This window comes from Mchenga conophoros, linkage group LG20, assembly GCF_057382185.1.
Source record: "Mchenga conophoros isolate Kocher_MC1m ecotype Shallow Benthic linkage group LG20, M_conophoros_male_GT1.1, whole genome shotgun sequence".
Lineage (NCBI taxonomy): Eukaryota > Metazoa > Chordata > Actinopteri > Cichliformes > Cichlidae > Mchenga > Mchenga conophoros.
The window spans coordinates 25502386-25518277 of record NC_140545.1 but is presented as its reverse complement, the minus strand read 5'-3'; the positions used below and the strand labels follow the sequence as shown (position 1 = coordinate 25518277).

The 15892-nt window shown below is 40.4% G+C and overlaps 2 protein-coding genes across 3 annotated transcripts; one reads left to right on the top strand and one right to left on the bottom strand.

Annotated features, from left to right (window-relative positions):
• Positions 1-27: 27 nt before the first annotated feature.
• Positions 28-4811, bottom strand: birc7 (baculoviral IAP repeat containing 7). Of its 2 annotated transcripts, XM_085260626.1 has the most exons (7): positions 3091-4811; positions 2507-2606; positions 2040-2121; positions 1868-1913; positions 905-1114; positions 590-655; positions 28-408 (listed from the first exon to the last, which is right to left on the bottom strand). In XM_085260626.1, exons 1-7 carry the CDS (start codon positions 3629-3631, stop codon positions 209-211), a joined length of 1245 nt encoding a protein of 414 aa, XP_085116752.1. In that variant the 5' UTR covers positions 3632-4811; the 3' UTR covers positions 28-208. The 2 variants fall into 2 exon arrangements, with proteins under 2 accessions (XP_085116752.1, XP_085116753.1); XM_085260627.1 differs by lacking the exon at positions 28-408 and having other exon boundaries at positions 604-728.
• A 22-nt stretch (positions 4812-4833) lies between these two features.
• Positions 4834-13794, top strand: LOC146550929 (YTH domain-containing family protein 1-like). Its single transcript, XM_085260625.1, has 6 exons — positions 4834-5262; positions 6075-6099; positions 8878-8957; positions 9229-10875; positions 11023-11067; positions 11239-13794. The coding sequence occupies exons 1-6, from the start codon at positions 5236-5238 to the stop codon at positions 11263-11265; spliced, it is 1851 nt and encodes a 616-aa protein (XP_085116751.1). The 5' UTR covers positions 4834-5235; the 3' UTR covers positions 11266-13794.
• The last annotated feature ends 2098 nt before the right edge of the window (positions 13795-15892 follow it).

Here is a 15892-nt window from a genome sequence, read left to right as displayed (position 1 = left end):
GTAATTCTGTTTTTGTAAAAAAATAAAATCCAGAAGCTATAAATATGATGGCAGCTTGAACTGTTTATTGTAGAAAATGATCTGGTAACCCTGACAAAATAAGCAATCAGCACTCTTTATTCTTTCCAGTACAACAGAAACTGGGGCCTGTGGAAAACTCAAGGCCACTCATGCAACACCTGTATAGGGGTGGCTTTTCACTACAGCCTTAGGACATGAAAGCACGGACGCTGCCTCTGATGACAGCTCTGCAGATGGGGCAGTGACGTAGGCTGGCAGCACAATCACCACAAACCACCAGATGACCACAGGGGATGAAGACAATGGACACAAGCTTGTCCATGCACACTTTACAGGTCCTCTCCTCCTGCAGCTGCCTCAGCAGCTCCTCTGGACTGTTTTCCTTAACTGTTGGGAGAAACCGATGAAGACAAACACACAAACTATTTGTTCAAGCACAATGTTGTAAGTCAAGCCTATAGTAATTATACACATTTACTGTTTAATTGGTTGATTTCAAATAAATAAAACTACTACAAGCACAAAATTTTGATCTTTTTTGAAAATCTTTGAGATATTGACTGCTGACCTTTCTCTCTGACAGGTGTCTGTGTTCTTACATTTCCAGCACTGGAGCCTTGCCTCATCTCTGGGTCTGATGTATGCGAACATTAAGAGTCAGTCAGATATATTCGGAACTTAAGGATCCATTAAAATGGTGAATTTTCCTTAATAAAAACAAAACCATTTGAATTCTAATTGAAATACAATGGCTGTTGAACAAATACAGTGAAAGGAAAAGTAGAAACCCCCACCCCCCCCTTTCTATTGTGAAGTGGAAATATATACAGTAGCAGAAAATGTATGTAAATAAACTTAGTTGCTTTCTAACAATGACAGCTACCTCTGCTTCGAGGCCTGCTCTGTCTGTCTTCCTCCTCCGCCTGCAGTACATCAGTAACCAGGTCAGATACAGACGTGTAATGCTGGCCTGTCAGAAGGTACTTGGTTTGGACCAGACTCTCCACCAGGCTGGCTTCAAAGCCCATCTGGAGCACAGACTGTACCACAGGAGAAAGCATGGCCGATGAAGCTCCCAGACCTCCGACCAGATCTGGGGATCAGAGGAAGGGAGATGCCAGGATGATTAGAGAAGCAGCAGCCTTCACTGGACACTATGTGAATTTTATACTAGTCTAAGCACCCCACACACTCTACCCTCTATAAGATAATGTGTAAATAATTGCCAAATTGTGCAAGCTTACCTCCGTCTGCCAATATATAAACATTTCAAAGCACAGACCCCTTCTGCATTTCAGCTGCTATGGATTATAATTGTGCTTCCTTCATTGTATGGAATAATTGCCCTGTCATGCCTGCCCTGCAACCATGAGCAATAGTCAAATGGCTTCCATAGCTCTCCCTAATTACTTCAATTTTAGAGCAAACATTAGCTCAGGTAATTGATCGCCCATTAATTTCATTTTCAGCTGCCCCCAAAGCAATGAGAATAGAAAGAAATGGACCTGCTACTCAGTGGCTAATTTAAGGTATTAAATCGAGTTTGTGAAAGGTATGCCTTTATCCATCAGATCTGTATTTCAACAAAAGTGGTTGACTTAGGAATAAATCAATCAAGTGGCCGCAGACCTCTTTTCTCTCTTTGTGTGACTTGCAGTGCAAACAGAAATGTTTGATCCCCCTTTTTCTCTCTTGTGTGAACAAGCAAGACTGAGTGTTGATGGTTTAAATCTTTGCTATACATAGAGTACACATATATAATTAGAGACATGAAAGCAGAAGGCTGCTATGTTGTTAATCATATCTCCTCAGCAAAAGTTAGATTTTTGTTTTTTATAGGACTTACCGCCTCTGGAGCTGATATCTCTACCCGAGGAGGTCTGTGATCCTCCCTGGAGAAGTAATATACTTTTTTTTTTTTTTACAGATTTAAATGCAGCAGTGACAAACTACAGCTCATTAATGTGCAGCTATAATATCTCCAATGTTCCAAATAGATAAGAAGCAAAAGGTCTCACCATAGTGTCATCCAGGTGGAAATGAGTGTCCTGTATGTTGCTGATGTATTCCTGCCCCCTCGTTTGGATTAAGAACTCACATCTGAAAACAAAAGCTGCTTTATAATCTACAATATACAGACACACATTTATGCATATGGTGTATATGTGTATGTCAGAGATTTGGCCAAGAGCATCTTTTCAAATATAATACCACCTAATTATTTTTTCAGTTCATTTCTCAAATCAAACATGAAAGATCTTGATAACTCTGGCTGTAGGTTTGTGGTAATTAGGTCATGCTGCAGAACGAATTTGGGACTGATCACGTGCATCTCTGATGATATTATGTGATGCGAATTTTGACATCCAGAGTGACTAAAACCTTTGCACATTTCTCGTTATAAAAAGAAATATTGCCATGGCATGACACAAAAAAAGCATTCAGCTGATGTTTCAATATCTGCCTGGAAATGTCCTGTTGTTACCGTGGAAACCATTTGGCATGTTCCTGCCAGGGGTCGTCGCCTGGCTCCCAGTTCCTCAGCCCTCCGTCGCAGTAGAAGCATTTGACATTGTCACCGTGACCTGCGATAATATAAGACGGCTGTGAAAAGGGAGCAATGACACACGCCCACTTAATCTTCGCAGCTTTAGAACGAACTCAGAAAATCTCTCACGCACCAAAGGAATAAAATACATGCAAAAACTATAACCTGAACAAACTGTAATGAAGGTTAATCAAGCCTTCCCTGATACTGTCTTGACAAAACTACTTGGAATGCTGTTCATGATATTGTGTCCACACCCTGTGTACTGCCTGAAGCTGTACACATCCTACCTCTTTAGCAGCTCCAGCTTTGTCTAGGTTGTTCTGTCCACAACATCATGAGTCAGCAGGACAATTGTACCATGAACTCTCACACAGTGGGGTTGGTCACTCTAGCAGTGACAAGATCTGTGCTGGATATTTTACTTACAAATACGAGTAAATACTATAGTTTTGCTCATCGTTTGTTAAAAACAAGAGGTGATCAGCATTATTAGGCTTTAGAGTCAGACATTTGAGTACCTGTGTAGAAAAAGCCTGCTCTGGCAAGAACACCGGGTTGGATTGAGGCTTCGGTGGGCCAGTTGTGGAAAGTGGTGAGCCGCGAATCCTCTGCTTCCATCTCTGGGTAGACTGCTTGCCCAGCTGTTCCCTGGTCATCCATAGTCATCCTCTGGAGCTGACTCAAAAGCTGTCCATCCACAGAATCTGAGGAGTCAGCTTGAAGTGGGATATTTCCTACAGCTCGACCCAGAATGAAGCTGCAAGCAGGGAAATGTCTTTTATGCTCAGTGGCTGGGCTATCCCCTTGTACCCAGCATCTTAAAATCCCTCCACAGCAGAAACACTGTACTTTATCCCCAGGGCCTAGAAAGAAAAACCCTGCCTTGGCCAGATCTCCAGATGTGACAGGTGCATCTGCTGGCCAGTTGTGAAAAGTTCGAAGTCTCTCTCCTTCTCTTCGCATCTGAGGCTCCTCAAGGATGTGAAGCATAGCTTGCCTGTCATCCATCATTGTGTAGCATATAGGTTTCCCTTTCCCTTTTTGTTCTGTGCCAGTCATCCCTTTTGCGGTCCATAGTGGAGCGCACACTGAAGGTCAGCGCAGCACATCCAGTTGAAAATAATGTGATCAGCTGCAGGGGGCCTGCACAGTGACCTACAGGAGACTGCTTTCCAGAAAATCCCCCAAATGCCAGAATATTTGCTCTTTGATCCTTGAATGAATGACAGCCTGAACATGCCATGTTGCTCCGCCTCTTAGGAAAACACTGCAAAACATTTCAGCGGCATGCCTTTCCCTAATAACTAATAATTTTTAAAAGGATGCTTTTCTTTAAACAAAATAGCAGAAAACAACTTAATGTATAGATCATGAGAATACAGGTAAATAAAAATGAGAGCTTGCACAATAAAATGTGAAAACAAATTGCTTAAATACACAAAATAATAAGATGTGTCATCTTCTTTCTTGGAAGGAAAAAAGTGTACATTTAAATCTAATTAAAAGACCTTCTATCTAAATAGTCTATAATATATGGGATGTTGAATATCTAGATGATGAGCCACGAGGCAAGCCAAGTCGAAACATAACCTACACAAGATGGGGAAAATAAAACAGCTCTTATAGCGACTTTGATTTGATTATAGATAATCAAACATTTCACCATCTATTTACACTATACACAGTAAATAAATTTGACCTTTGACTGAGTTTAGGGGATTGCGTATGTCTCGTTGCTTCCTCCTAGTGGTTAAAGGGTGTAACATTTACTGCACAATTGCATTTCTAATCTATGTAAAATTAGCTATACTAAAATAATCATGACAACTCAACTGTTTTCCTCACTGTGTTTCAGGCTGATTATATACCAAATTCATAACAATGGGAAACCAGTGGCGCTGTGCACACAGTCTCACATGAGCGCTGTGTCTGACTGAACTGTCAGTTCTAGGGGGCCTGCAGAAAACCACCAGCAGTCTGCTGACACCTCCTGGCGCTATTTACACCCACAGGGGATGCAGAAAATAGCACTCGTGATACTGGAATAGTACTTATAGAACTAGAATTATGTTTTTGTGTTTTTTGTTTTATTTTGTTTTTTGTTAAACGACTTGGATTTATTCGTTGCTACCATTAAATCACAGCCATGGATGCACTTTGCCGATGGTAAGGATGCCTCAAACTTTTGCCACCCCGTGGGGAACGACGTGAACTACAGCGGCGGCTCAAAGCCCGGATGGAGCAGCCATTGGGGAAGTGTACAGGGCTTTAACGTAACTGAGGAGGTCTCTCTCTCTCTCTCTCTCTCTCCCTCTGTGGAATTAAAAAAAAAGACAAAGTAAGAGGCGACCGAAAATATTCACGGTCGGAAAGGCCCGTTCGGCGACACGTACCATCAACTTGAATACCTTTACCGGGGACTTGACTGCTTTCGGACGCAGTATCCGAAGCGACTGACTTGAACTGTGGAAGTTGGGATACGTCCACACAGTGGAAAATATACAGCTGAGCCTGCGCTACAACTGCTAGCCACACGCTAAGCGGCGCAGCTAGCCACAAAGCTAACTGTAACTGAGCTGTGAACTTGCTTTTCAAATCACGGGGGTTGCAATTCAGTCACAAGCTCAGGCTCTGTGAGAATCCAGGGATTTGCTTAATGAATTATGTCTGCCACAAGCATTGACCCTCAGGTAGGAAGGACGACTTACTTCGTCTGTAGAGAGCTTCTAGGCTACCTCACCCGCTAACGTTAACGATTTATTGGGCTATGGCTATTGCTCGGAAGTGCTAGCAAGCCACTAGCATTTGGCCGGTGCTTGTAGCTAGCGAGTTAGCCACTTTCCGTGAAATTGCTAAATGTTTTATTGGACGAGTAAGAAAGATGACACTTTTGCGAAAATATTCAGGCTGTTGTCAGATGTATCTTTAACAGAATCGATATGTTTTGTTGCCTATTGGGGACGGGGAAAAAAGTAGCAGCCAATACCTGAATACGTGAAACCCAAAGCTAGTTAACGTCAACAGATTTACATAAAGGCTCAGGCTAACTTATTCTTTAAATAGTAACTTTTATAATGGAATATTTTCTCGTGTCTGGGCTGTGAAAAATATTTGAATCTGCTAAGAAACACTAAGCTGAAAGCTGCATTAAGTCTGATGGCTTTTGTAGAGCCATTTTAAGGGAGCTATGGTAGTTAGCAAAGTTGTATGTGGATTAGAGCTATCATAAACTGGTTATTTAAATAAACAGTTAATCATAGACCATTACATTGTACAATATGTCAAATAAAAGTGTAATTACTATACACCTTTTAATATAGAATAGCGTAAGGCAAGTGTTTCAGATGGCTCTCTTCGGGAAGTAGTCTCATGTTCAGTTTCTAGGCAATGGATAGGTAACATTATGGGTTGTACTCACAAGCTACGTGTGATATCTCAGGCCGACTCAAAATAACTTTTTGGTCTTCTTTTCCCCCCTTTCCTATGATTTACTTGGACACAGAGATCAAAGGGACAAGCATCTAAAGGTGAGTTGTGGATGACTGTATCAAGATAATTACTTTTTACATCTAAAGACCAGGACAAATTAAAGGAAAACTTTAAATGCTTGGCCTGGAGATATCCAGTGGATCTGTTTTGCTGTTGTGGTTTGAGTCCACTTATCACCTTAGAGGGAAGAGTATCTGAATTACTACAATATTGTTCTTGAAGATCACCTTTGTTCTATGACGAATAAGTTTAATTAGATGTCAGTGGCCTTTTTTGGATGATAGTACCCTCATCCCTCAAATATAAATTATATGCTACCAGAGCCATGTCACAAGTAGCATATGATTGATTTTTGAACCAATGTCTTGGACAGTGCACCATCACCATTATCATAACACTAAATATCTTTTAGTACAATGTTTTTACAGTCCCCCACCCCCCAGACACAGACACTTTTTAGAATAAATGCCAACTTTCATAGATGAACTCTTTAGAATTTGGCAGATTAAGATTGGGTCAGTGTCCAAAATTGTCCTTTTCCACATGTAGCAATTAAAGGAGATAGTTTCCCAGGTTGGTACTACTTAAAACACTGTAACAACATGTAACAACATCTGTGTTACAACAGACCGAAGAACCATAGTCTGGTTTTACTTAAACCAGTGAGATTGGCATCCTTGTCCTCTCTGTGGTGTGCAATACCATATTTCTGAGTAATTAGTACACTATGCTGGAGATTGATACAGTGTAATGAAAATTTATAGTTAAAATTATCTAATTGGATTGTCAAACTACATTGTTTATTGTGTTTGACACTGGTAGATGAATATCTACATTTAAAGGTGATATCCTTTCCGCTAGCGATTTTTAAAAAAATTTATGTTCTTATTCTTCATAAGTCAAGTGTTAACATGTAATACAAATAATATTAAAGCCAAATGGCAAAATATTGTACTATTTCACATTCAGAGGGACATACTAGATTAGAATACCTTTGCTATTAAAAATAAAAATTTCAGAAACCTCTAAATTGGTAGATTGGGGGTGTCAAACACAAGGCCCATGGGTCAGAATTAGTCTGGCAAAGACCCCGTTCCGGCCCGGGGGATGGACATTTAATTGGCAGTTGGCTGGCAGAATGTTTTTATTTGTACAGACGGATCTCTTACATTTGTGGCCTTACATTTGTGTATATGGCCTATGATGTAAAATTTGACATCCTCCCTTTCCTGTGGATTCAGTAACATTTTTTGAAGAATGTGGCATTTGGGCGAACGTGTTTTATTTTTATGTTTACATACGAGATTGATATTTATGAAATGCAATGATTTATGTCTCTTATGGTTTGGCATTTATTTAGTTCATGATTTTATAGTAAGGGCACAAATCCATCTCTGCAGTATGACACACACACACACACACACACACACACACACACACACACACACACACACACACACACACACCCATAGCCTAGAAAATTGCCTGCAAATTTTTGCAATATAATAAAGGGTGGGGGGATAAAGGTTACAATCACTGGAGATGCACTATATTCCAGTTTACATTTCCTAAATCCCATGTTGATAAAATTTCACATCCTTCACACACTTTCCATCCACATTAACAGTCTTTTTCCAGTGAATACTCCCATTTGGAAAATATATATATAAATCTTATAAAGTTTGTATCTGTCTTGTGTGAAACTTGTATGAACACACAAGAGTGAAAACAGATATAAAATCCCTTGAAAAATTATATAAATGAAACCTGTATGTTTTGGATACTTCCTAAAACAATATATGAAAGTAATGAGAAAGTGGCCACTTTCATGAGTAAATCATATAAGCCTTATATGATTCACTATATGAAGCAAGCCAAATCTGATGCAAGTCTTTTATAATTTTTTTCTATTTCTTTTCCATATGGGCCAACATAATCAGAAACCCTTGTAATCAGAGTGAATTGTATCATACCACCAAATTGTTAAAAATTGCAATGAAAAAGCTATTTTGAAAAGAACCTGCTTAATATTGTTTTGAAGGCACAATAAGAACTTCCTGTTGCTTCAAAATTGCTCTCATCTCACAGGTGAGGGGCACACTTGTGTCTCCAGAAACTTGGTATTTTCAGTGTAAAACACAAAAGTCCTGAGTACTCAGAGCCTTAAATATCAAAATGTAGTTTTTGACGATAAATCACATTTTTATTACATTATTACTCCACCTGTGCCTCAAAATTCTTATTACTGCAGCCGTCCAAAACAATGACTCCTTTGTACTGTAATGTTGTAGCTGATTTGTGTAAATGAACATTTTTTTTTTTTTATCCCAACCAATTATTACACAGAAAGATTTACTTGCAATTTATTATTGTTGGTTCTTCATGAACACTGATATTGGTATATTTGATCTGCTGCAGCTTTTGGACAGACAGGTCTTAAATTGTGCTCATCTCAGGTCTGGCTGGCAGCAGGCCACAAGCTCATCCACATCTGGATGTCTGGCATGGTTTGGCAGTTTTGGTGTAATGTTTGGGGGGGGGGGGTGCTTTTGGAAAAGCAGAGACATTAAAAACTGATTAAACTAACATTTATAGAACTAATATGTTTGAGAAATCGAAGACAGCATCAGTGTGATTTGATTTTTGATTTTGTAAAAATATATTAAGAGTTTCATACAATCATAAGGTTATCCCTGAACACACTACATCTTGAAAGCTAAAAAAGCTGTTGCTATATAGACCTCAAAACATAACTGCATCCTCAGTACAAAATAAGTTTAAACGATCCATTAATGTTTTGTTTTGTTTTTTTGCAGTGCAAAATGGTTCACTGCATCAGAAGGACACTGTCCATGACAATGACTTTGAGCCATACCTCACTAGTCAATCAACTCAGGTAAAGTCTGCTCTTCAGCTTCTCTCACATGAGTTGTAAGAATGTTATTCATTATCGAATGCCACAGCATGGCAAATGTATGCACAGTCACTTTTTATAAAAAAGTGAACCTTGTAACCTACGCAATGAAATGGGATTTGTTAAGAAGCCTTTAGCTATTTACCTATCAAAAATCCACAACTAGCAGAGTTGTATTTAATTTGTTGTGGGGTATTTTTAAGTTTAACTCAGTTATTTGCTAATGTTGTGATTCTGACTTCTATTCATTCAGAACAACAGTTACCAGTCCATCACCGACCCTTACTTGCCAAGCTACTACGCTCCTTCCATTGGATTTCCATACCCCCTAAGTGAGGCTCCCTGGTCCACAGGTGGTGACCCCCCTATTCCATACCTCACCCCATATGGACCCTTGAGTAATGGAGACCATCACTTCATGCCGGACACAGTGTTTGGCCAGCCAGGGGGCCTGGGAAGCAGTATCTATCCCCACAGGTTTAACTTTTTCCCTGAAAACCCTGCCTTCTCTGCTTGGGGGACGAGTGGCTCCCAGGGCCAGCAGACTCAAAGTTCAGCCTATGGTGGCAGCTATAGCTATCCTCCCAGCTCCCTGGGGGGCACTCTGGTGCCTGATGGTCAGACAGGGTTTCACAGTGACACCCTGAACAAAGCCCCTGGTATGAACAGCCTGGAGCAGGGTATGGTTGGCTTGAAGATCGGTGGGGATGTCACTGGTCAGGGGTCAGCAGTAAAGGCTGTAGGATCTGTGATTGGTGGACCTGCAGTGGCAGCCACAGGAAACGGAGCAACGCCGATTGGAATGCCCCCACCTAAACCCACCTCTTGGGCGGCCATTGCCAGCAAGCCTGCCAAACCACAGCAGCTAAAAGCTAAGGTGAAGCCAGGGATGCCCAACCCAGGGGGAGCTCTTCCCCCACCACCCATCAAACACAACATGAACATTGGGACCTGGGAAAAGGGCCCAGTGACTAAAGTAGCCACAGCTCCACTGCAGCAACAGCAGCAGCCTCTTGGCCTGCCTCATGCCATGCCACCTCAACCCCCCATGCAGCAAGGACCCATGCAGCCCCCTCCTCCTCAGTCTTTGGTGCAACCCCAGATGCCACCTATGGCCTTACAGCCCCAGCCCCCCCATCACCACCAGCCACCACCCCAGCCCTACCAAAACCACACACAGCCCCCACAACCCCAGACCCGCTGGATTGCTCCACGCAACCGTAACCAAGGTTATGGCCAGGGTGGACCTGGCCATGATGGTAGTGGTGTGATGGGTGTGGTTGGTAGTGGGAACAATGGTCCCCAAGCATCTTCCAGCCAAGGACCTTGTGGAGAGTCGCACCCAGTGCTGGAGAAGCTGCGGGCCTCCCATAGCTACAACCCCAAGGACTTTGATTGGAACCTGAAGAATGGCCGTGTTTTCATCATTAAGAGCTACTCTGAGGATGATATTCATCGCTCCATCAAGTACTCCATCTGGTGCAGCACTGAGCATGGCAACAAGCGGCTGGACTCAGCCTTCCGGGCCATGAATGGTAAAGGTCCTGTATACCTCCTGTTCAGTGTCAATGGCAGTGGTCATTTCTGTGGTGTGGCAGAGATGCGTTCACCAGTGGACTATGGGACCAGTGCTGGTGTTTGGGCACAGGACAAGTGGAAAGGCAAGTTTGATGTGGACTGGTTGTTTGTTAAGGATGTGCCTAATAGCCAGCTGCGCCACATCCGCTTGGAGAACAACGACAACAAGCCAGTGACCAACTCCCGTGATACCCAGGAGGTACCCCTGGAAAAGGCCAAGCAGGTGCTCAAAATCATTGCCACCTACAAACACACAACCTCCATCTTTGATGACTTCTCCCATTATGAGAAGAGACAGGAAGAAGAGGAAGAGGTGCGCAAGGTGGGTACAGTCATCTCTCTGTTATCTTAAAAATAGGATTTTGTACCTTTTTAGTGGAAAACTGGTGAAAGTTTCTTTAGATAATTTGACTCTTGATTTGTTCCTGATCTTGTTTTTGTCTGTCTCCTCTTTGCTCTTTTTTGACAGACTTTTGAACCTGCTCAGATACAGAACCGCTCCTGGTTGGATCAGGTAAAAAGCTGACTTTTTTTTTTTTGCTGTTTGATCAGCACTTTAAATACATGCAGACATCTGTTCACCAAGAAATGCTGCACTTAGTTTGTTGTTGTCTAATGATCATATGAGTAATGTTTGAGTAATTTTTTGTTTGTTTGTTGCTTTTGTTCTTTTTTTTCTGAACAGGAGCGCCAGAACAGGAATAAACAATAGAAGACATCTATCCTTGGCTTGATCAACAGTTACACTAGGACTTGATTTAAAAAAGACAGAAGATTATGAAAATGCAAGCAAACCCTTCTTTTTTTTATTTTTATTAATTTAATCCTGGTGAATCTGCCATCATTGACACTTGTGCTTTTTTTTTTTTTTTTTGCCCCATGTACCACCACGTTTTGTGCAGGGATAACAAGCTGATTTAATGTATTACCTAGCCACCACCACCACCACTCTTTTTATTTCAGTTTTTTATAAACATTTTTCTTCCCATTCCATGACGTACTCTTCTCTCAACAGACTGGTTTTCTCTCTCTTGCCCACCCACTCCCCCCTCTTTACAATTGAATCAGGGTTTGACTGCACCATGGAGGAAAAAATAAATCTGCCACTTTATATTTCAGTACAATCAGGAACGGATGTGTCCTGCCCCTATTTGTCCATTTGGGGGCAACATTGCCATGCTTCAGAGGTTTAACTGTGCCAACAGGGTTGGAGGATCACAAAGGCAATGTTGGACTTGGAACTGTGCGATAATAAAACTTCTTCAAGGTTTTATCTATTTTTCATTCAGATCGACAAAATCTCTATTTTTTGGCTTACTACTGACAATTTTCATTTCAGAAACCTGTTTTCTGGAGCCTTAACATTTTTTTTCTAATTATTGGTGACTTCTCAAAAGAACTGCTCAAACAGTGACACTGCTGGAGAAATCAGGGATAGTGTGAAGTCACACGGGACTCGAGACATTTCAGAGGAGGAATTGCAAAGGCCTCTGGGAAAGAAATAATGGATGTGTCCTCCACAACCAGAACTCTCACCATTTAAATCAAAAATTGTACTATTGACATCCTTCACACCCCTCTGCTTTGCTTTCTTTTGATGTTTGTCGTGAAGGGGTCCTTTGTATGTTTCATCAGGAGATTCTGCTTGTGTACACAACCCAGTCTGAGAGAATTGTCGCATCCACCACCTTAAATTACTTTATCAGATTTATGTAATGATGTAAGTGCTGCATTGAATCAATTGTTGCTATCATATTTTTGTTCCACAAAAAGGGGGAAGGTTCCGATATTTGTCTAGTCACCGTCATTCTGTCTTAATCCTTTCTTTGTTTTTTCCTTTAATTTGGTTTCGCTAAGTCTATCATGTTGGTCATAATGCTAAGCTTTAACGTAGGAGCCTATATATTCATGGAGAAAGCCTAAAAATGTATAACCTAAAAATTAATGTAACTGATTTAATATCAAGTAAGAAAAAAATACGAAGAATGAGATGTGGTTTCTGTGTGTTTTTTGGATGTTGCGATTATAGTTTGTTCTAGACTGAAGCCATTGATTATGATACTGTAAACTACATTGAGGTATGTTTAAAAAAGAAAAAAAAGATTGGATATTAAAAAATAAAAAATATTAATAGATGTGTGTGCCCATGCATGGCAAGCTGCATAATGGAAGTCTGTTGGGGATGGCTGAAGTATTATTTACTCTGCAGCTTGTTTTTTCGGGTGATGACGGGTGTTCAGACGCCCGTTTTGGAGCATTCACAGCAAGATTATTTGTGAGATCAGTTGGTTCGCGCCTCGTGATTAGTTTGAGATTGTCATTTAATCTTGGACTGAAAGATTACAAAGATGAAGAGAGGAATTCATGACTGCCTTTTTGCCTTTTAAGGGATTTTTATTTTTGTTTCTCTCGTCTGTGTAATTCTTATTTTTAATCTGTTGTGATTTTACAGTGAGCTAATTCAATTTTCAGATTCCACTTCACAGTTCTCTGAAGTCGTGTCACCTTAACAGTAATGTCAGGTAAACATGTCCTGGAAATAAGCTGTTTGTATTCTCAGATTATGTTAGATTATGTGAGTGTTGTGCGATCTGTCTTGACTGTTAACACCGTTAAAACATTGAAATGGCACAAGTGCTGCACTGTGCTGAGGTACTTCAAATCATTTGAACTGTCTGCTTCACAGCAGTATTTTCCAGGTGTGTGTTTGCACCTGACCAGTGTAACCCCCCCCCCGCCCCCCCCCCCCAAAAAAAAAAAAAAATCATTGAGAGAACTGCCATCTAACAGTAGCCTTTGTTCTTTGTCTCCTCATTTTTTTATTTTTTATTTTAAATCTGCACTAATCAATAGCTAGGTGGATATAAGCAATACGGTGAACATGTTTAACTTCACCAACACCGCTCTCACCAAGTAGCGTAAAGGCAGGGAAAAGCTTAAGGATGCCGCCGCCAACCCATCGCAGCCACAGCCGTCTTTCTCTCGGGAAGCGACTGGTTGTGATTGTAGGACAGGGCCTAAATGCATGTTAATGTAAACTGTCAGGAAATGTTTGCTGCAAGAGGGATGTCAGGTTAGCCATGAAATTATATTTATTAAAGGATCAATGAAATACAAAGTACTAAATAAACCTTATCTTGTAGGCCACAGCTGTAGTGACGATACCTTGTTCAAAAGATCTATCTTGGTTTTCTATCTTAAAAAAAAAATCAAGCCTTAATAAACTGTCCATTCAGAAATTACTTCGTCTTGATCTCATGAATTCTTTGTGAGTAACTAAACAAACATGTGGCCTTATATAATGAGTGAAATCTCTGTAGTGCAGCCTGCAGAGCTTAAATGTCACTGAAAGGTTTTCTTTGCTGCAATTTGTTTTTCTTTGTGTTTTTCACCATGATGCTGACAACAGTGTAAATACTTTATTGTAGTATAAGGCAAATGTGTCCACAGTTTCAAGTAGTCTAGAGAAGAATTTGAGTGCACAAATGGAGTTACTGCACCCTGGAATAAAAATAAAAACAGATTTGACATTTATTGAAATTGATTTAGCCATTTTACGCTTCTAAAATAATACAAGATAGAGGCTTTAGGTTTGAATTAGGAAAAGGGTGGGGGTAATCTAGTTGTTTAGTCTGAGATGTCTTTTTCGCTTGCTGTAAATGTAAGTTGTTTTGAAACTCCGTTAATGATATAATTGATCCACAATAGATTTTCTTTTCTTCCCTTGACAGGAGCTCTCCGTGGTGCTGAATTCTTGATTTGAAGGACCTGCTGGTAGGATGTTCCAGTCACAATCTGGCGTGAAAACACTCTGAAATGGAGAATTTCTTCTACCTTAGATATACATTAATGTGATCATTTTAAAGGATGTGTGGACAAATGAGTGAATCCTTTCCAGATCATCAGGGAAGATCTGTGGAACAAAACCTAAATCACAAGACTGCTAATGTGTAACTCTTAGTTCTACATTTATAAAATATGCTTATGCAAACAGTCCATGGATTCAAAACTGGGATGAGGGCATACAATCGGTAATAAAATAATTACAAGAACAGATAGAAAACTCAGTGCAGCTTATTCTTTATTTGTTTTGCATCATTACAAAATATAATTTCAGCTATAACAACAGGCAAACAATATTTTCAGACTATACAGATTAAGCAGCAAAAGGTGCTATATAACTGCTAATAGAATGAGATGAGTTCTTTTTGCTGGAAATCTTTCTGAGTGAATTAAAGAAAAAAAAGATTTTATTAGGTGGCACAAGCTCCAAACCTGAGGCTTCAAGTTACATGACAGCAGCAAATAGTGAACTAAAAGTGTTGGAAAATGACAGAAAACACGACCTTTGGCTCTTTGTGGTAATGTTGGACCATTCATTTATTCATATCTAATGAAGCTTTTATTTATTAATATGTTTTGAAGACCTTCAGATGATCATTAGAAGCATACCCATCTGAGCTAAATTTGATCGAGGTATCAACCAAAAGCATCCAGTGGAGACAAGGACTATCACAGGCACTATTCTTCTGTAGTGCTGGTTGTAAATCAATGGCCTGTTTAACAGCAGAGTGAAATCCGAGCTGGTCTAAAAGGAGCACTCAATTATTTTGTGGGACTTTATCTTATTTAGTATTCATTGCTATGCCCCCTGAGTGATAAACAGCTTCCGCGATGCGTTGTCTGAGGGACGCCTGTAGGTGGCATTGAATTGCCTATATTTCTATATGCTGACTCCGTGCGAATAAACCCTGTCGCTATGGTCAGTTTGTATCCCTTCGAGGCTCTTCAGCCTGTGCTGTGGGCCCGAGGATTCAGCCACACCGTGAGGTGTGTCGGAGTGGAACTGCTGTCCTACTTTTCCTCTAGAAATAATATATCAGACGCCAACCCCAGCTGAAGCTAGTAAAGTCCACAACACCTCGTTGGTGGCCTCTATTACATTTGGTAAAATACCTTTAAAAAATTGCCACACAAGGACAGCACAGAATCCCACCGATATGGATTTAGCATTCATGCGCTCACAGCTGTTTCCGCTGTCAGACATACAGTTTGGCGATTTCTTGGCAAGCTTCGGAGCTGGTGCACCAAAACAATTTGCTGCTTAACGGTCTCGCTTAATTTTAAAAGTACAACAAATATAAAAACATTTTATTTTATTTTTTTATTTAATTGGTCCCAAATCTCCCGCTTGGGTTTAGAAATGTCATGTGTTTGTTTGTTGTTGTGTTTTTGTTTTAGGATTGGCGCACTTAAAAATGAAAGCCTTTCACTGAGTACTAAATTTAAAAGAAGAAGAAGGCTGAAGAAGACCATATTTTAAAATAATTCCCGAGAGT